Here is a 19,910-nt window from a genome sequence, read left to right as displayed (position 1 = left end):
TATTGTCATTTTTAAAACAGGATTGTCATCAGGCAGGTACAATCATCCTATACTAGCCAATCATTTTACTAGTCAATCAATATGACATCACAGGGCAGCTTCACAAAGAGCCCTCAGACTGATGGAGAAGAGACACTTTTAGGGAAGCCAGAAGCAACGCTTTGCACAGAAAATGCAGGACAGCAAAGAGAAAAGAATCAGCAATTCAGAGAAGAAAAACTGGATCACACAAAGATGGAAAAAATATATAAATATACAGACATGGGTTTTTTTTGCTTTTCCCCTCCAGAAGCTGAGTTGAAAGCATTGCCCCAAAGCAGTGATTCTCAAACCTCACCTGCGTCAGGGTCACCGGGAGGGCCTGGGTCTAGTGAAATACCCTCAGTGTTTCTGATTCAGTGGGCCTGGGTGGGGCCTGAGAATCTGCATTGTCGCGGAGTCCCAGGGGATGCTGCTGCTGGTTGTCAGATCCCAGGCTTCAAAAACCACTAGCCACTTTGTGAGGCAGAAGTGGAAGGATCACTTGGGTCCTTGAGTTCGAGACCAGCCTGGCCATCATAGGGAGACACAACTCCTCTCCCCCGCCCCGCCACAGTTTTTTATTTATTTTATTTTATTTTATTTTATTTTATTTTTATTTTTATTTTTATTTTATTTTGAGACGGAGTCTCGCTCTGTCGCCCAGGCTGGAGTGCAATGGCGCGATCTCGGCTCACTGCAAGCTCCGCCTCCCGGGTTCAAGAGATTCTCCTGCCTCACTCTCCCGAGCAGCTGGGATTACTGGCTAATTTTTTTTATTTTTGGATTTTTAGTAGAGACGGGGTTTCACCGAGTTAGCGCGGATGGTCTTGATCTCCTGACCTCGTGATCCACCCGCCTCGGCCTCCCGAAGTGCTGGGATTACAGGCATGAGCCACCGCGCCCGGCCTCATAGTTACATTAAAAAAAAAAAAAAAATTAAAAAGTAACTGGGCGTGGTGGCGCTGGCCTGTGGTCCCAGCTACTCCAGAGGCTGAGGTGGAAGGATCGCTTGAGCCCGGGAGGCAGAGGTTGCAGTGAGCTGTGATGGTGCCACTGCACTCCAGCCTGGGCACCAGAGCAGGTCAGACCCTGTCTCAAGAAAGATAAAAAGGAATGTACTGGAGATTCTGAAGGCACCGACCATAGTGACCACAGCTGAAACCCCGCAAAGACGGAGGAACCCAAAGAGCCACGGGAGCTGTGGGTGGAGACGACCCAAGAGGCTGCTGCGGCCAGCTCTCAACAGCACACTTCTGGGTGGGACCCCCCGGGGCGGACACCGCCACTCCCCTTGGCCACGGTACGGGGCGCCCCCTCCCGACGCTCGTGAGTAGTGCAACCCGGACCGCAGACCCGAACCGCCGACCCAGGTGGGCGGGGTCCACCCGGACCAGCCTCCAGCCGCTTAGTGTCCACGGGTTGCTGGGACTGCGAGCAGCCGCGAAGACAGTCCCCACCCCTCGGGTGGGCGGGCCCAAGAAGACCGCCCCGCTCTTCCCCCCCGCGCCTTGACTGGTCAATCTCGCCCGTGCGCGATGACGTCCTGCCTAGGCGGAAAGTTTCCGAGAGTAGCGCGGGAGCTGAGAAGTTGGAGGCTCGGGTTCATCTGCGGAAGGCCTTGAGCAGTTTGTTCCGCTGTCTTCCTGCTTCCAGGTTCCCCGACTGCGTCCCCACGAACTCCCGTCCTTACCGCTTGCTGCTGTGGAGTGCCTCGCTGTCTCCCAGGTCCCCGAGTGAGCGTCGAGTGGGACCTCTGTGGCGAAGGAAGGCCTGTGTGGGTGGCACTGAAAGGTAGTAGAAGGGGAGGGGAATGTTGGCAGTTTCCCTGCGACCCCGGGGGCTTTGCTCGTCCCCGCCATCCACTTCCTTAGGCCTTTGGAGTCGCCGACTGGTCTAATGTCGCCGGGCCTTGTGGCTCTGGGAAATTAGCATTGATTAATCCTCCTAACAATTTTTATTTTTATAGAGACAGACTCTCCCTATGTTGCCCAGGCTGGTCTCGAACTCCTGGGCTCAAGGTATCTTCCTGCCTCGGCTTCCCAAAGTGTTGGGATTACAGGCGTGAGCCCGGCCAGCTCCCAACAATGTTAAGTGCCTGCTAGGAGTCAAGCACTGTGCTGAGCGCAGGGGCTCCCCAAGTCGTTGCGTCCCCAGTGCTTAGTGCCAGGCATTGAGCAGAGGCGCGATTCGTATGTGAACTGAAACGAACCCCGTCCCTGAGGAACAGGACCTCTGCTGGGAAGTCAAAGAAATGAATACTGATTCTATGATGTGATAGGTGGTCAGTTCCTGGTGGGCAGTAATAAAGGGGAGGATTGTTTGAGAAACGGATACCTGACCTGAGCCTTGGAGGAAGAGGCAGATACTGGAAAACTAGAGTCCCTGCGTTCTCTCACCACTTGCTAATGGGCCTCTACAACCGCAGGAAACCGCAATAAACCTTTCCCGTCTCCAGATAGATATCTATTCTTGCAAATAAATAGAAAATGCATTGCAGAGTATTGGTTCTTTCCTTCTCATTAGGTTCCTGGTTTCAGAGAAGATGACCGAAGAACTGGATTTCCTGGGACAGGACTCTGATGGGGGTAGTGAAGAAGTGGTCCTAACTCCTGCAGAGCTCATTGAAAGGTTGGAGCAGGTAAGCATCTCAGATCGAATCCCTTTGCTCCAGTCAGCCTTTTTATTTAGTTCATCTGTGAATATCAGGGATCACAAAATGAAGAAATGGAATTCAGGGCTTATTTCAGGAGAGCAGGGACTGGATCTTACCATCTACATGGAAACGGGAAGCAGGAAGGACATCCTCTGTTAGAGACCTCATCATATCAAACACAGCATTCCCAAGTGGGGTCAGTAAGAGACAGCTTTGGGCACATTCAGTGAACAGTTCACAGAGCAAGATCCACGTGATATTTTCAGGGACTGTAGAGGTGTGGTGGGACTGCTAACTTCTTTACCTTAGTCCCTTGTACATCTGCTGTTTCCCTGGAGAATGCCTGTTTAGCAAGAAAGTGCTGAAATGCCCGTAAGGGATAACTGGTCATATTCTTCCTTTTTCTCACACGTTTTTTTCTTGAGTCATCTGCTCTCCATATGTCCACTGCTTATCTAAAATCCTTTCTGAAATATTTCTCCTTTTAGTTGTAATAGCTCTGACTTATTGCGTATTTCCCATGTGCCAGTAACTGTGTTCTTTACACTTATATCTCATGACGCTCTGGTAACAGTTCAGACTATGTGGATTTAAATCTGTCTCTGACACGACTCTGTTACGTGATGTTAAGCAAGTTGGGGAGTTTGTCTCAAGCCATTGCTTGACTATAAAATGGAGATAGTAGGGCCGGGCACAATGACTCAAGCCTGTAATCCCAGCACTTTGGGAGGCTGAGGTGAATGGATCACCTGAGGTCCAGGAGTTCGAGACCAGCATAACCAACATGATAAAACCCCATCTCTACTAAAAAACAAAAATTAGCCGGGCGTGGTGGCGCATGCCTGTAATCCCAGCTACTCAGGAGGCTGAGGACGGAGAATCACCTGAACCCGGGAGGCAGAGGTTGCAGTGAGCAAAGATCCCACCATTGCACTGCAGCCTGGGCAACAAGAGTGAAACTTCATCTCAAAAAAATAATAAAATAAAATTGAGATGATAATAGTGTCTCCTTCCTAGAGTTTTGGGTTGATTAAATTTGGAATTATAATTGTGTACTCAGCATGCTGTCTGATACGTGGTAAGCACTCACTAGACGTGAGCTGTTCATAGTAATTATCCTTACCCTCTTGCTCTAACTGCCCCTTTCCAGAGCTCTCTCATGTTTGCGACTTTAGTATTCTTCATTCTTCCCTACCATACATGATATCATGAATGACAAAACCGAACTAAAATAATTTTTGAATTATACCTTATATGATGATCCTTACTATTCAGCACTGATTCTTAATCTGTTTTTATATCACAGACCTTTTTGAGAAACTGGTAAAAACTCTGGTCTTTCATCCCGGAATAATGCACACATGCACCCATGCAGAATTTTGCATATGACTTCCAGGGCATCACAGATCCCCTGAAATCCACCCACAGACCTAGTTTGTGGAACAGCATAAGAGTTCCTTGTTCATTAGGAAAGGGTTCATTAAACAAAAATCAAAAGGCACAAAGCATAAAGGAAAAAAGGGATACATTCCTGGAGTGCAGTGGCGTGATCTTGGTTCAGTGCAACCTCTGCCTCCCAGGTTCAAGTGATTCTCCTGCCTCAGCCTCCTGAGTAGATGGGACTATAGGCGTGCGCCACCACGCCCGGCTAATTTTTGTATTTTTAGTAGAGATGGGGTTTCACTATATTGGGTTTCGCTATGTTGGCCAGGCTGGTCTCAAACTCCTGACCTTGTGATCTGCCTGCCTTCGCCTCCCAAAGTGCTGGGATTACAAGTGTGAATCACTGTGCCCTGCCTGTTTGTACTTCTAGATTAGAGTGAAAAGACAGGCCACCATGCTGGGAGAAGATACTTGCAAAATGTTAATATGTAGCTGACACAAGATGATTATCCACAGTACATAAACAACTCTTTCAGACTGCCCAATACAGACTGATACCTGGAAGAAGAAGAAAACAAGATGGCCAATAAGCATATGAAAAAGATGTTCAACCTTTTTAGTGATCAGGAAAATGAAAATTAAAATCATGAGATATCATTTCATATCTATCAGATTGGAAGAACTGAAAAACGTGAGCAATGTAAATTATGGCAAGAATGTAGAGCAGCTGAGCACAGTGGCTCATGCCTGTAGTTCTAGCAACTCAGGAGGCCAAAGTGGGAGGTTCGTTTGAGCCCAGGAGTTTGAGACCAACCTGAGGATCATAGCAAGATCTTATCCCAAAAAGAAAAAAATTAAGAATATAGGGCAGGCCAGGTTCGGTGGCTCACACCTGTAATCCCAGCACCTTGGGAGGCCGAGGCGAGCAGATCACCTGAAGTCAGGAGTTCAAGACTATCCTGGCCAACATGGCGAAACCCCATCTCTACTAAAAATACAAAAATTAGCCGGGCGTGTTGTCACGCCTGTAATCCCAGCTACTCAGGAGGTTGAGGCAGGAGAATCTCTTGAACCCAGGAGGTGGAGATTGCAGTGAGCCGAGATCACACCACTGCACTGCAGCCTGGGCAACAGAGCAAGACTCCGTCTCAAAAAAAAAAAAAAAGTAGAGCAATTTGCACACTTATATACTGCCATGGGATGTAAATAGGTGTAATCACTTTGGAAAATAATTTGTTATTGTCTAGTAAAGATGAAGGTGCACATACCTGTGGTCCAGTAATTCCACCCCCAGGTACATACCTAGTGAAAACTTCCGCATATACTCTAGGAGACATCTACCATATTTTCACACATTGCTTGCAATAGTTAAAAATGAAAATAACCTAGATAACCATAAATAAATAGCATTGAGAAAATATACCATGTACAGTGGAAATAGCAGTGAAAATGAGTAAAATAACTCCTGAAACAGCATGAATAACAGGAACATAATGTAGAACAATAACAACCATAAAATATGAGCTGCCAAAGAAACTTTATGTAAAGTTCAAACTTGCAAAATTACTGTTCAAGGCAGAGCCACCACCCTTGGGTGATGTGGCACACTGCTGTGCCACAGATGCCTCAGTGTGGAGCCCTGCACCTTCCAGGACAGCCAGAGCCCCAGGCTGGTTGCTTTTTCAAGTGAGCATCATTGGGGTCCTTGAAAGGCAGCTAGAGGATGGGCAGCGGGGGGTCTGACAGCACCGCTGTGGCTTGCCGGTGGTTGAGCTAGAGTAACATCTCATGCCTGATGTTCCAGTGCAGTGCCCTGAGTGCAGCCAAGGAAGTGACCCACCACCTGCATGGCTGCCACAGCCAGATCCTGTCTCTTATGCTGTATGACACAGCCAAAGGGACAGCCTGACAGGGCCACTGATGAGAACAGCTTTGGGAGCATATATAGGATACCCTTTAATACCTATAAAAAGTGATTTAAAAGTTATTACCTGTAGTGCAGATTTGCTCATTTTAATGATTGTTTTAGTTTGCTATGGCCGCAGAGCAAAGTCCCAAAGACTGGGTAGCTTAAATAGAAATTTATTTTCTTAATTCTAGAGGCTCAGGTCAAAGTGCCAGCATAGTTGGCTTCTTCCCAGGCCTCTGCCTTAGGCTTGTAGGTGACCATATTCTCCCTGTGTCCTTGCGTGGTCTTCCCTCTCGTGTGTGTCTGTGTTGAAATTACCTCTTATCAGGACACCAGTCTTACTGGATTATGGCAACTTAATCACTTGTTTAAAGGCCCCCATCTCCAAATATAGTCACAGTCTGAGGTCCTGGAAGTTAGGTAGATTTTTGAGGGGGGACACACTTAAGCCTGTAGCAATAATGAACTGATTGGTATTTGGAATTTTGATCACGGGCTAGGCACGGTGGTTCAAGCCTGTAATCCCAGCACTTCTAGAGGCTGATACAGGGGGATGTCTTGAGGCCAGGAGTTCGAAGACCACCATAGGCAACATGGTAAAACCCCATCTTTATTAAAAAAATTTAAAAATTAGCCAGGCTTTGTGGTATGTGCCTGTAGTCCCAGCTACTCTGGATGCTGAGGCAGGAGGATCACTTAAGCCTGGGAGGTCAAGGATGCAGTGAGCCATTATCGTGCCACTGTGTGACCAGAAACCAGATGTAGCCATTTCAAGTGTAAAACCTGATTTAAAAAAAAAAAAAAAGATTGGATTTTGATACAAGTTTCTCAGTAAAAATTTTGGAAAGATTTATATGAAAGTTTTATACTAATATAAACTTCTACCTAATGTTTTATACTTTATCATCATAATTTCATAATATAAATGAAGTGGTCCCCAATGGTACCCCAGTGTACCAGACAAGCACTATCACTTTCTTTGAATATCCTGTCATGAACAGTTGAGAGGTATTCTATAGAGATATGAACAAATGTAGTGAAACCATAAAGGAAATTCAACACGAAATTCAAGCTAGTGATTACCTCTGAGGAGGTAGGGACACACAGGGACTTGTCATTGTTCTCGTAGTTTGTTTGTTTTTGAGACGGAGTCTTGCTCTGTTGCCCTGGCTGGAGGGCAGTGGCGCGATCTCTGCTCACTGCAACCTCTGCCTCCCAGATTCAAGCAATTCTCCTGCCTCAGCCTCCCAAGTAACTGGAATTACAGGTGTGCCAAGCCTGGCTAATTTTTTGTATTTTCAGTAGAAACGGGGTTTCACCAGGTTAGCCAGGATGTTTTGATCTCCTGACCTCATGATCCGCCCACCTTGGCCTCCCAAAGCGCTGGGATTACAGGCATGAGCCACCACGCCCAGCTTGTTCTTCTAGTTTTAAAAATTATTCAATATTTGGCTGGGCTCAGTGGCTCACACCTGTAACCCCAGCACTTTGAGAGGCGGCCAAGGCAGGTGGGTCACTTGAGGTCAGGAGTTCAAGACCAGCCTGGCCAACATGGTGAAACCCTGTCTCTAATAAAAACACAAAAATTAGCTGGGCATGGTGGCACATGCCTGTAATTCCAGCTACTTGGAAGGCTGAGGCAGGAGAATCGCTTGAACCCGAGAGGCAGAGGTTGCAGTGAGCTGGGATCATGCCTCTGCTCCCCAGCCTGGGCAATAGAGTGAGACTGTCCCTCAAAAATAAATAAATAAAAATTATTCAGTATTTAATAAAAATCAGTCAAAAAGAAATACTGCTCCTAATAAGCCCGTCAGAAAATACGATGTTTTCCCATGCATTATGCAGGGTTTTGTTTGTTTGTTTCAGTCTGCAGAACTGTTGCAGATGCTCAGGCTCTGCACAAACACTTATGACAGTGGCCATGCCCAGCATTTGGTAATGTGTCTTGATGGTGATCATGGAGAGAAGCAGACACTCAAGGACATCAGAAAAAAATAAGTTGAGCCTGGTCAGCATATAATTCTGAGCTATGCTAAAACTACATTTCCTGTAATTGAAAGATAAGTGTAGCTTTCGTCAGTCACTTAGGGATATTTCAGTTCTCTAAGCCTTAGAAGTCTCTAAAATGAACCAAACAGCTGGGCCTGAGTCATAAATTAGAGCTTTAACCTCTGGCTCCGAAACTCCATAATAGATGAGCGCCTGTTTCTATTATGATCCTGTATACTTTGGGGCCATTAGTAAATTACTCAATCTGTATTTTTTCAATCAGATGAGGATAACTATATCCATTTTCTCTGCGATATGATGATGATGAATTAAAAACATTTGTGAAGTGCTCTGAGCTTCAGGAATGAAGAGCTGTGTGGATTGGTGGGTTGTTGCTTTCTCTCTAAATAGACATGGGGTGGTGCTCCCTGGGAGGAAGGAGCTGGTGGAGTAACAGTGTGCCTGGGCTGCCTGGCAAAGCCACGGTTTGAACACCAGGTGGTGTCACTCTCAGCACCGGGCGTCATACTAAATGAAGTAAGCAAGGGTTTGTGTGAGTGTCAGTTGAATAGAAGGTTATGAACATATCCTCCCAACTAAAACAGGACATGAGAAAGCAATTGCTAAACGTAGTTTGTCTTCAAAACAGCTTCAGTGTTTCCAGTTGGTGGGCAGACAGTTTTCTCGCCTGCACCGTCCCTGGTTTTTGTGGGACTTGGGCTGACTCACAAGGTTGTTTAGCTCTGTGGTGGATGATGCTTGGTTTTTCTGGCATTTGTCTTTTAGGCCTGGATGAATGAAAAGTTTGCCCCTGAGCTGCTGGAGAGCAAGCCTGAGATTGTAGAATGTGTCATGGAACAGCTGGAGCACATGGTAAGAGTCGCTTGTCTTGGGCTGACAAAGGAGCAGAAAGGTAAAAGCATTTGATGAGCACACTGAGAGCTTGCGGTCTGATAGCAAATCTGTTTTGTTTGGCTCCAACCCACAGTCCAGTTCTTTAAAAAAAAAACATTGAATTAGTTATCTATGTTTATCAAGCTTGAGAGTTCTTGTAAATATCTGGATATTGGCTTCCCATGAAAAGTCTAAAATCCTGCATTTCTGCATGAGAACAGTTGACCAGAGCAGTCCTATGAGAGCTGCCCATCCATGTAATCCCTGCTCCCCACAGTCCCTGACTACCCACCCTTCTCTTGTAGCCTCCTAACCTGGCCCCTGCAGACATTTGAGTTTGTGGTCCCTGGCCTAGATTATCTAAGTCTAAATCGTTGTCAACTTCAGAGAAGCTGTGAAATGTGGATATTTCACAGTTTCTCAGCTGGTATTTTAATACTGCTTTTTAGGCCCGATGGAAGTTTCTTCTGTGTGCTGTATTATCTCCCTTACAATCAGACTGGAGTTCTTCTGGAACCCTCTGACTGAACATATTCTATTCAAATGGTTATTTTCTAAAAGTAAATGACTATTGTTTGCACTTTATACAATGATAAAATAAAATGAAAACTCACATGATATTTTTGTTTTCCTTGGACTGAAACATAGTCTGGGTCCTCAACGTTGCCAATGATGATGGTTGAACATCATGTTTTTTATAAACCTTAGTTTCTCATTTAATAGGAAGAAAATCTCAGGAGAGCCAAAAGGGAGGACCTGAAGGTCAGCATCCACCAAATGGAGATGGAGAGGATCCGCTACGTCCTCAGCAGCTACTTGCGGTGTCGCCTCATGAAGGTTTGACGTGGAGATACCTGGAGGCATTGAGACAGCGCAGTCTGTAAAGCAGACTGAATGTCCTGGGGAGAACTTGGACTGGGGCCCAGGAGGGTGCAGGACCTGAAGACACTGCTGAGAGCCCAGTATCAGTGTAGCTAAAGTGTAAAGAGAGCGAGAGATTGCTCCGCAGAAGCACAGAGAGGCATGTGTTGCCCACTGCGGGAACACCGCACACATTTTTAGTCTGTTCACCTGCTGAGTGAATGGTACCCCCTTGCATTACAGCATGGCGGTGCTGAAGGGAGAGTCGTTGGCGTTGGTGAATAGGGAATGCTGACTAGAGGAGAACTTGTTTCCAAAATTATTTTGCCTGTCAGATGGCCAGCGTCAATGTCAAATGAGCCAGGATGACTTACATTCGCCTACAGCTTTGTGGCTATCTAACTTACAAAAATGAAATTGCAGGCTAGGTATGGTGGCTCACACCTGTAATCCCAGCACTGGGAGGCTGAGGAGGGTGGATCACCTGAGGTCAGGAGAGTTTGAGACCAGCCTGACCAACAAGGTGAAACCCCATCTCTGCTAAAAATAAAAAAATTAGCCGGGCGCGGTGGCAGGCACCTGTAGTCCCAGCTACTCTGGAGGCTGAGACAGGAGAATTGCTTGAACCCAGCAGGTGGAGGTTGCAGTAAGCTGAGATCGTGCCACTGCACTCCAGCCTGGGTGACAGAGCGAGACTCCGCCTCAAAAAAAAAAAAAAGAAAAGAGATTGCAAAACATTCCTATTTTATAACCCTGAGAAATTCCTACTTCCTTGACATTTCATTTGGTTCTGTGTGTCTCTTTAGTTATTACAAATAAAATAAATTATCTCTTCTACACGAGAATGCTTCAGCTATCTGAAGACTGCCCACAGTCTCCTCAAAGTCTTCTCTCAGGCACACATTTTAGCCATTCAAACCATTTACTCTCCTGGTCTCTAAAAGGGTTCTTGTTTGTCTTTATCCTTCTTAAGTTACACTATCTAAAACTAAACACAGTATCCCAGTTGTAGTTTGACCAAGTTTGTGAAAAACAGCCTGATCATTTCTCTTATTCTGATTATTAAGCTGGTAGTAATGCCAACCACATCACATTAGCATATTTATCACATTAGCATATTGACAGGTACGCTGCCTGAGCTCATTCTTCACTCACGTGGACGCTAACCCCTTTTAATATGATAATTATCCCATCCAGTCATTGTCCTCTACTTGCACGGCTTAGGTTTTGGCTCCTTAAGTGTAGGGCTTGATACTTATTCCTCTTAAACTTTATCTTATTAAACTGGGCCATTTCCCTTGTCTCTGGATCCTGATCTTGTCACCTAATGTATTAGCTGTCTCTTAATACTTTATGTCATCAGGCCCCTTGTTTTTTTATTTGCTGGGTTGTGTGTGTTTTGTTTTGTTTTGTTTTGTTTTTTGATGGAGTCTCGCTCTGTTGCTCAGGCTGGAGTGCAGTGGTGCGATCTCAGCTCACTGCAACCTTCCCCTCCTGGGTTCAAGTGATTCTGTTGCCTCAGCCTTCCAAGTAGCTGGGATTACATGCCCCTGCCACCATGCCCGCCTGATTTTTAGAAGAGACAGGGTTTCACCATGTTGGCCAGGCTGATCTCGAACTCCTGAGCTCAGGTAATCCACCCCCACCTCAGCCTCCCAAAGTGCTGAGATTACAGGCATGAGCTACTGTGCCCGGCCCACATAAGGTTTTTGATGACCAAAAGCTGGTGATGACCAGCCAAGGGGCAGTGGCTCATGCCTGTAATCCCAGCACTTTGGGAGGCCAAGGCAGGTGGATCACCTGAGGTTAGGAGTTCAAGACCAGCCTGGACAACATGGTGAAACCCCATCTCTAAAAATGCAAAAATTAGTGGAGTGTTGTGGCATTTGCCTGTAGCCCCAGCTACTCAGGAGGCTGAGGCAGGAGAATCACTTGAACCCGAGAGGTGGAGGTTGCAGTGAGCCAAGATCGCACCACTGCACTCCAGCCTAGGCAACACAATGAGATTCCATCTCAAAAAAAAAAAAAAAAAAAAAAAAACCTTATGTGAATATTAATTAGACTGTGTTAAGGATCTCTCACCAAAGACTTCCTTACAGTTTGACATCTACCCATTGAGTCAGCATTCTTTGTTCAGCCACTTAGGAGTCTCCCAATCCAAGCTGTCCCCCAGCCCCACGTCCACAGCTTGCCTGCAAAGGTGTCTCAGAGATGTTGTCCCGTGTCTTATGGTGTGCCTCTCTACCCACACTGTCCCACCTCCAGACCACACGTCCTTCCTTGGGAGAGTTGTGTAAACCCTCTTTATGTTAACCACATCCTTGTCTTTGACTTTTACCGACGTTTTCATGAAGATTTTGCTTTATCCTCACAGATAGAGAAGTTTTTCCCTCATGTCCTTGAGAAGGAGAAAACCCGGCCCGAGGGGGAGCCTTCCAGCCTCTCCCCGGAAGAGTTGGCCTTTGCCAGAGAGTGAGTGAGTGAGCTGTCGGCATGGGGCACCTGGCTGGTTCAGCATAAGGCCTGTCCTCGAGGGCTGTGCGCTGCTGCCTGCTAACCTTGGACGTCCATCAGCTGTGCACACCACAGCAGTTTGAATCCATGTCTTTCAGGTTCATGGTGAACACAGAGACCTATCTGAAAAATGTCGCCTTGAAGCACATGCCCCCTAACTTACAGAAGGTGGATCTCTTTCGGGCAGGTAAACAGGACATTCTCCCTGCAGGTGGCCCACCCATCCTTAGGTGTCCCAGGGTAGGATCCTCTCTTCACTGTTTTTACCCAAATATGGGAAAATAAGTATGTAGATAAACAGAAAGGAGAGGAAAGGTTCTGGCTAAAATCCAAAAAAATAACAGAAAGCAGATCCAATGGTAGTCATTTGAGCATTGCTTCCATGTTCCCTGGGGTGGGCTGAGCCCCGTGACTGCACTGGTGCTTACAGACTCGGGCATGGAGCTGCGTTTGCCTTCAGTAGCTAGCCATCTGCTGAGCCTCTGCGAGGTGCTGGCAGCCCCGAGTACCAGTGCTGCAGAGCCCACGCCAACATTGCCCCTGCGCTGAGGGGCTGGCAGTCTCTTCCTCACAGGTCCCAGAATGCGCAGGGCCCGCCTAGCTGGAGGGGAGGGCTGAAACAGGAGGCTAGGGAGACCTCCACTGAGTCACTGTGGCCTTGGAAGAGGGAGCAGGTTGGAGGGTATGGAAAGACAAAGGAGGGAAGCCGGGGAAGGGCAGCTTGGCCGGAGCCCCTCCACGGGCCTCTCTGCACCGGCTCCTGAGGGCTGCTGAGCAAGGAAAGGGAGGTATAGGTAGAGCCCTTAACCGTGGATCAACCCACCAGGGGCCCCTGGCTTACAGGATAAAGCCCATGTTCCTCAGTGTTTCACAGTGCGCCAGATCCAAGCAAGACTGCCTCAGGCAAAATTGCCACACCAAATCAAATGCCCTCCAGGGGTCTGGAGCCCGCCTTGTCTACAAGCTGAGCTTAGTGTTCCAAGGCCACGAGCTCCAGTGCACCCAAGCCCTGGAAATTCATCTCTGCCCAGCCTGTGCTGGGGCTGGGGGCCACACGGCCACCCCTGTGGTGGTGGAACAAGGTCTTAGTCCCTTTGGGCTACTCACAGTTCTGGAGGCCGGGAAGTCCAGGATCCAGGCCCCAACAGGTTCAGTATCTGCCATGGGCCTGTTCCTCATCGATGGCGCCTTCCATATGTCGCCACAGAGAAGGGAAGGGGCAAAGGGCAAGGGGCAAGCAGACTCTCAGGCTACTTCCATAAGATCACTAATCCCAGTCTCTGTGTCCTAGTCCCCTCCCTCCCGCCTCCCTTTTTTTTTTTGTTTTTTTATTTTTTGAGACAAGGTCTGTCTTTGTTGCCCTGGCTGGAGTACTTTGACGCTGTCATAGCTCACTGCAGCCTTGAACTGCTGTGCTCAAGTGATCCTCCCACCTCAGCCTCCCAAGTAGCTGGAACTACAGGCATGTGCCACCATGCTTGGCTACTATTTTTAAAATTTTTTGTGGAGACAGTATTGCTATTGTTTTCTAGGTTGGTCTCAAACTCCTGGCCTCAATTGATCCTCCAGCCTCAGCCTCTCAAAATGCTGGGATCACAGGCATGAGCCACTGCCTGGCCTATTCTCTACTTATAAGACACCAGTCAGATTGGATTAGGGCCCACACTTTCACTTAATTGCCTCTTTAAAAGCCCTGTTTCCGAATACAATCCCATGCTGAAGTATTGGGGGTTAGGGCTTCAACATATGAATTTTGCAGGGACACAGTGTAGCCCATAACACCAGCTGCAAGTCAGACCCATATCAGACCTGTGAAACCCTGAATTGGTCATTTTGCTGAGGCTGCCTGAGGAAAACAAAAGGCCCAATCCGTGTCCAGTTCCCTCCCTGGTCAGCCACTCTGTCTGCATCTTAGAAGAATAGGAAAGGGCTGGACTCCTATCTAAACCCTGAGTGTGCCATACCTCCCAGCAACTTTTCCTTTGTTGACTTTGTTGGCCGAGCATTTCCTGATCATATTATTATTTTCCTGGCAGTTCCCAAACCAGATCTAGATTCTTACGTGTTTCTGAGAGTGAGAGAACGACAAGAAAACATACTGGTAGAACCAGACACAGATGAGCAGAGGTGAGTGGCGTGCGTCTTTCACAGTGGGCACATTCCTCCCAATGGAGGGCCAGCCGAGCTCTACAGGCGAATATGTTTCCCTCTTTTTCAGGGACTACGTGATTGACCTGGAAAAGGGCTCACAGCACTTGATCCGATACAAAACCATTGCACCTCTGGTTGCATCTGGAGCTGTCCAGCTAATTTAAAACTAGGGATAAACAGCCAGGCATGGTGGCTCACGCCTGTAATCCCAGCACTGTGGGAGGCCGAGGCAGGCGGATCATGAGGTCAGGAGTTCGAGACCAACCTGACCAACATGATGAAACCCCATCTGTACTAAAAATACAAAAAAATTAGCCGGGTGTGGTGGTGTGCACCTGTAATCCCAGCTTCTCAAGAGGCTGGGGCAGGAGGATCGCTTAAACCTGGGAGCAGGAGGTCGCAGTGAGCCGAGATCGTGCCATTGCACTCTAGCCTGGGTGACAGAGCGAGACTGTCTCGAAAAAAAAAAAACTAGGTATAAACTCATGAGGTCAGGGGATCAAGACCATCCTGGCTAACACGGTGAAACCCCATCTCTACTAAAAATACAAAAAATTAGCCAGGCATGGTGGCAGGCCCTGTAGTCCCAGCTACTCGGGAGGCTGAGGCAGGAGAATGGCATGAACCCGGGAGGCAGAGCTTGCAGTGAGCCAAGATCGTGCCATTGCATTCTAGCCTGGGCAACAGATCAAGACTCCGTCTCAAAAAAAAAAAAAAAAAAAAAAAATGGCATACACAGGAATGAAGACCTGGAACCCTAGAGAAAATACTTGAAACCCCTCGTATTACCTTGTGCCTGAGGACAATAATAAAGTAGTTCACTAGGCATCAGACATTCCTCAGCAGTGCTGTGGGTCACAGGCGTGAAGAGGAGCTTGAGGCAGGATTGCTTGTGTTGCCGCACGTCCTGTGTGCCGCTTTAGCCTGTGTCAGTAGATGGGGCCATTGCTCTGTTTATTTTGTATGCTTGGCGGAGCAGCAGAGGCTCTCAGCACGCCTTTTCCCTTTGTAGTATTTTCTGAGCTAAGGAAAGTCAGGCAGAGGTAGTTCATAAGAAGGCATCACTGCCTGTGATCGGGGCTGCATTTAGCCCTGACCTGATAATGGTATGAGAGTTCATTTAGCCTTTCTGCTGGGAAGATTGTAAATAGATTAAAGAAAACAGCTGTGGCCTTCTCCCGTCATACATCATTAGACTGTGTGAACTAACATTTTAGAACCTCTAATATTGGACTTAAAACCAATTTCTGTCATGCTTAACTGAAAATCACAACTAAACCAATAAACCATTATTAAATTTCCATTCTGTGGCAGAAGGCACCTCTGGACGGCTCCCGGCTTGTAGTCTAATGAAGTATGTGCTCCCTGCTGTTAACCCGCAGCCCTCCCCAACTCTCCAGCGGCTTTGCCAGGCCAGCCTCCGGGCCATCTGGCTGTCCTTGGCCAAGGCACTGTTAACACAGTGACGTTAACCATCCTGTATTGTGACCTCTGTGGCCGCTTTTCTGGTTTAAGTCCTTCACTTTTTCAAGAGGAATGGATGAAATTAACCTAATATGCATGCAGAGTTTCACAGTGATGCTGGAAGGAAGGATGTATAGGCAGTGAATGAATGATCGTTCCTTGAAATGCGATAAAAAAACAACCTGCATTCCATCTTTTCTTCCTGGATGAAGTTGGCAGATTTCCATTTGCAGGATATGGGCTGCGAGAGTGATCAGGGTAACATTGCTGTCATTTCCTAGAGAAATCAGTAGGGGAAGGCAAGGGAGGTGTTTGTTTTTTTTTTTTCTTTTCTTTTTTGTTTTTTGAGACAGAGTTTCCCTCTTGTTGCCCAGGCTGGAGTGGCAGTGACATGATCTCGGCTCACTGCAACCTCCACCTCCCAGGTTCAAGAGATTCTCTTGCCCCAGCCTCCTGAGTAGCTAATGCACATCACCACACCCGGCTAATTTTTTGTATTTTTAGTCGAGATGGGGTTTCCCATGTTGGCCAGGCTGGTCTCGAGCTCCTGACCCCAGGTGATCCACCCACCTCAGCCTCCCAAAGTGCTGGAATTGAGTCACCGCACACGGCTTGGGGAGGTTTTATTTCTTGACAAAGGTATTTGATACTCGTGCAGTCCCTTGTTTTTTCCAGTGTCTTTACCGCCTTAAGCTACTCATTAAACAAATGTGCGTTGAGCACACAGTGTGCCAGGCATAGTTCAAGGCACCAGTGCCTTGAACCAGGAGTAAGACATTCAGTCCCTGCTTGGATGGAGTGAGAAGTGCCTTGCAGAGAGTTAAAGAGTTAGACTTACCGAGGACACTGGACTGGGTGGTCTGGGAGGGTCTCACTGGAGAGACAACATTTAGGCTGAGATCTGATTAACAGGAGGCAACTGCAGTGTAGAGGTCAAAGGGGAGGGTGTTCCAGGCAGAGAAGACAGCCTGTGCAAAGGTCCTGAGGCAGAAACAAGCTCTGCTTGAGGTCAGCCTGGCTACAAAGTCCAACTCAAAATAGAAAGTAGTACAGGATAAGGTCTGAGACAGGCTGAGCCCAGATCTTACAGAACCTTGTTAATAAGGATCCCATTTGGTCTTCCACAGTCCTGAGAAGCAGGCAGGGCTAATGGGAAACAGCAAGTATTTAGTGGTAAGCCTGAGATCAGAACCCAAGTCTCCATTTCCTAGTCACATTCTCCCTGTAGTGCTAAGCCCGGAGACCTGAGCTGTTACCTAGAACAGTGCTTCCTAAGCCTTAATGTGCTTACCCATCCCCTGGAGCTCGCCTTAAGATGTAGGTTCTGCCGGAAGCCCAAGTTCGTTTAGTATGTCATGGTTAATTCAGAGTAAAATCAAGAGTTAGTACCTGATTTATACCTGTTATATAAAGAGAGATCTTCACTGTATGATCATTTTGTCACTTTTCAAAAGCACTTAATTCCTGTTCAATTGAAAATGTTTCAAGAACAAACCTAATTGGTCATATTATTGACATTGCACATTTGTATATGAATAAATTTTTGCAAATTAAGAAAAAAAAAAAAAGATGTGGGTTCTGAAACAGGGTGAGGTCCAGGATCCTGCCTTTCTAAGGAGCTCCACGTTGTGCAGTTGCTGCTGGCCCGGGGACCACACTGAGTGATGGCCCTATGTCTTCGTGCCTCCAGCTGCTGCCCTGTACGTGTCCGACTGCACGAAGCCCTTTACATCCTCTAAAGCCACAGTAAATTGCTCCATTTCCTAAGTTACCTCTTCAAGAAGACTGGTTTTGATATGTCATTTTTAAATAAAGGAGAAGTTGAATTTCAAAACCAAGTGGAACAGGAAATGATGTGACTTGGTTGACATTGATGTTAACATTTGGTTCATGGTGAGTGTTTTGCTTTCTTGTTAAAAACTCGCCGCTAAAAGCATGACAGAACATTTTATCAAATGATGGCATCATCCTTTACCATAAGTTTGCCCCTAGTAAGACAGCTCTTCCTGAGACGTGCTTGCAGGTCCCTGTGTGGGTTTTCCCACCGCAGTCATCATCCGTCATCTGTGATGAAGTTTGATGCGTTTACTCCATGCTCATGCCGCAGCAGCCCATCTGGCTTTGGCATCGCCCTCAGAGGCATCAAACTTTCCCAGCTGCAATGTACAAGAGTTAGCCAGTAAGCTTGCAGAGTGCTTTGGTGTTTTTTTTTTTTTTGGTTTTTTTTTTTTTGAGATGTCGCCCTGGCTGGAGTGCAGTGGTACAGTCTCAGCTCACTGCAACCTCTGCCTCCTGAGTTCAAGCGATTCTCCTGCCTCAGCCTCCCAAGTAGCTGGGATTACAGGTGCACGCCACGACACCCAGCTAATTTTTGCATTTTTAGTAGAGATGGGGTTTCACCATGTTGGCCAGCCTGGTTTTGAACTCCTGACCGCAAGTGATCTGCGTGCCTCGGCCTCCCCAAGTGGTGGGATTACAGGTATGAGCCACCACACCCAGCCGCAGAGTGCATTTTTAAGCAAACACATCATATGTCAATTCTTCATATAGCGTCCTTTAAGTAATTTATCTTGGGAAACCAAATATCCCATTTAAATTCTGTAAGAACTGATTTTTCTCATGTATCTAATCAACTAGCTATGAAAGCCCTCTCGTTATATTGTCCAAAAAACCTTTGTTTTTTAAAAAAACAAAATCACTATTCTGTACTTATTTAACAGATTTGGTTTCAAATAGCTTGGCTATTTCTGAAAAATCGTATTCATTCCATGGCTAAGAAACAACTACTGGTGTACAAAGAGATGTACTGGCCCAGGCTTGGTGGCTTACACCTGTAATCCCAGCAATTTTGGGAGGCCAAGGTGAGAGGATCACTTGAGCCCAGGAGTTCCAGACCAGCCTGGGCAACATAGTGACAGACTGTCTCTACAAAGAATAAAACAATTAACCTGGCTTGCTGATGTGCATCTGTAGTCCCAGCTATTCGAGAGGCTGAGATAGGAGGATTGCTTGAGCCCAAGAGGTTGAGGCTGCAGTGAGCTATGATTGCACCACTGCAATCCAGTCTAAGTGACAGAGTAAGACTCTGTCTCAAATATATGTATATATATATGAGATTCTTTTTTTTTTTTTTTTTTTGAGACGGAGTCTCACTCTGTCACCCAGGCTGGAGTGCAATGGCATGATCTCGGCTCACTGCAACCTCCGCCTCCCGGGTTCAAGCCCAGGTTCAAGTGATTCTCCTGCCTCAGCTTCCTGAATAGCTGGGACTACAGGCATGTGCCACCACACCTGGCTAATTTTTATATTTTTAGTGGAGACAGGGTTTCACCATGTTAGCCAGGCTGGTCTCAAATTCCTGGCCTGAAGTGATCCACCTGCCTTGGCTTCCCAAAGTGCTGGGATTACAGGCATGAGCCATGGCATCTGAGATCCCCCTTTAGAGTCGAGATACCAGACTCCTTTGCTGAAGGCCACATCACTTCTAAGTAGAGGAGATGTGATCAAACCCCAGTGAGGCCAGGGCACCTGAGTACATCCTTTTCATCTTACCGTAATCTTTCTTTCCACAAAAGAAAAGAAGATCCAAAAATGTTTTCGGCAACGATAGCTTCACTGGAATGAGTTCTCATATTCCAAAAAGACTCATTTGAGGGAATAACCACTACCATTCACATTGCTTTAGAGGAGGTGGCATTTTTCTCAACATAGTTTTCTGTTTTAACCAGGTCCTATTCTACATAACACAATGCTGACAAATTCTGCCTAGCTTGTTAAGACAAGGAAAACCACTTGAAATAAAGTCCACACACAATTAAACCTAAGTCTTGCTTCTTGTCCAGTTCTATTAGTTTCTGTGGAAATAAGAATAAAAGTAAATGACTATTTTTGCCTCTAAGGAATTTACAATTAATCCTGAGAAAATGTCTTAAAGTGTAAACCTAAAAGTATGAGATTCTTTGGCTCAGAAAAAGATTTTCCTAACGGCCAGGCCTAGGGTTAAGAGGAATTTATTTTCTTGGGTTCAGAGATTTGCATATGAATGTTTTAAGCCTCTTAAGTGGCTTAAAA

The 19,910-nt window shown here is 46.7% G+C and overlaps 1 protein-coding gene across 2 annotated transcripts; it reads left to right on the top strand.

Moving 5' to 3' along the window:
- The first annotated feature begins 1,565 nt into the window (after positions 1–1,565).
- Positions 1,566–14,833, top strand: GINS4 (GINS complex subunit 4 (Sld5 homolog)). Of its 2 annotated transcripts, none has more exons than XM_012001573.1 (8): positions 1,566–1,754; positions 2,545–2,659; positions 8,742–8,828; positions 9,573–9,686; positions 12,085–12,182; positions 12,323–12,411; positions 14,261–14,351; positions 14,443–14,833. In XM_012001573.1, exons 2-8 carry the CDS (start codon positions 2,564–2,566, stop codon positions 14,537–14,539), a joined length of 672 nt encoding a protein of 223 aa, XP_011856963.1. In that variant the 5' UTR covers positions 1,566–1,754; positions 2,545–2,563; the 3' UTR covers positions 14,540–14,833. The 2 variants fall into 2 exon arrangements, with proteins under 2 accessions (XP_011856963.1, XP_011856964.1); XM_012001574.1 differs by having other exon boundaries at positions 1,602–1,746.
- The last annotated feature ends 5,077 nt before the right edge of the window (positions 14,834–19,910 follow it).

The sequence above is a fragment of the Mandrillus leucophaeus genome, unplaced genomic scaffold (assembly GCF_000951045.1).
Source record: "Mandrillus leucophaeus isolate KB7577 unplaced genomic scaffold, Mleu.le_1.0 Scaffold664, whole genome shotgun sequence".
Lineage (NCBI taxonomy): Eukaryota > Metazoa > Chordata > Mammalia > Primates > Cercopithecidae > Mandrillus > Mandrillus leucophaeus.
This window is presented reverse-complemented; position numbering and strand designations above follow the sequence as displayed.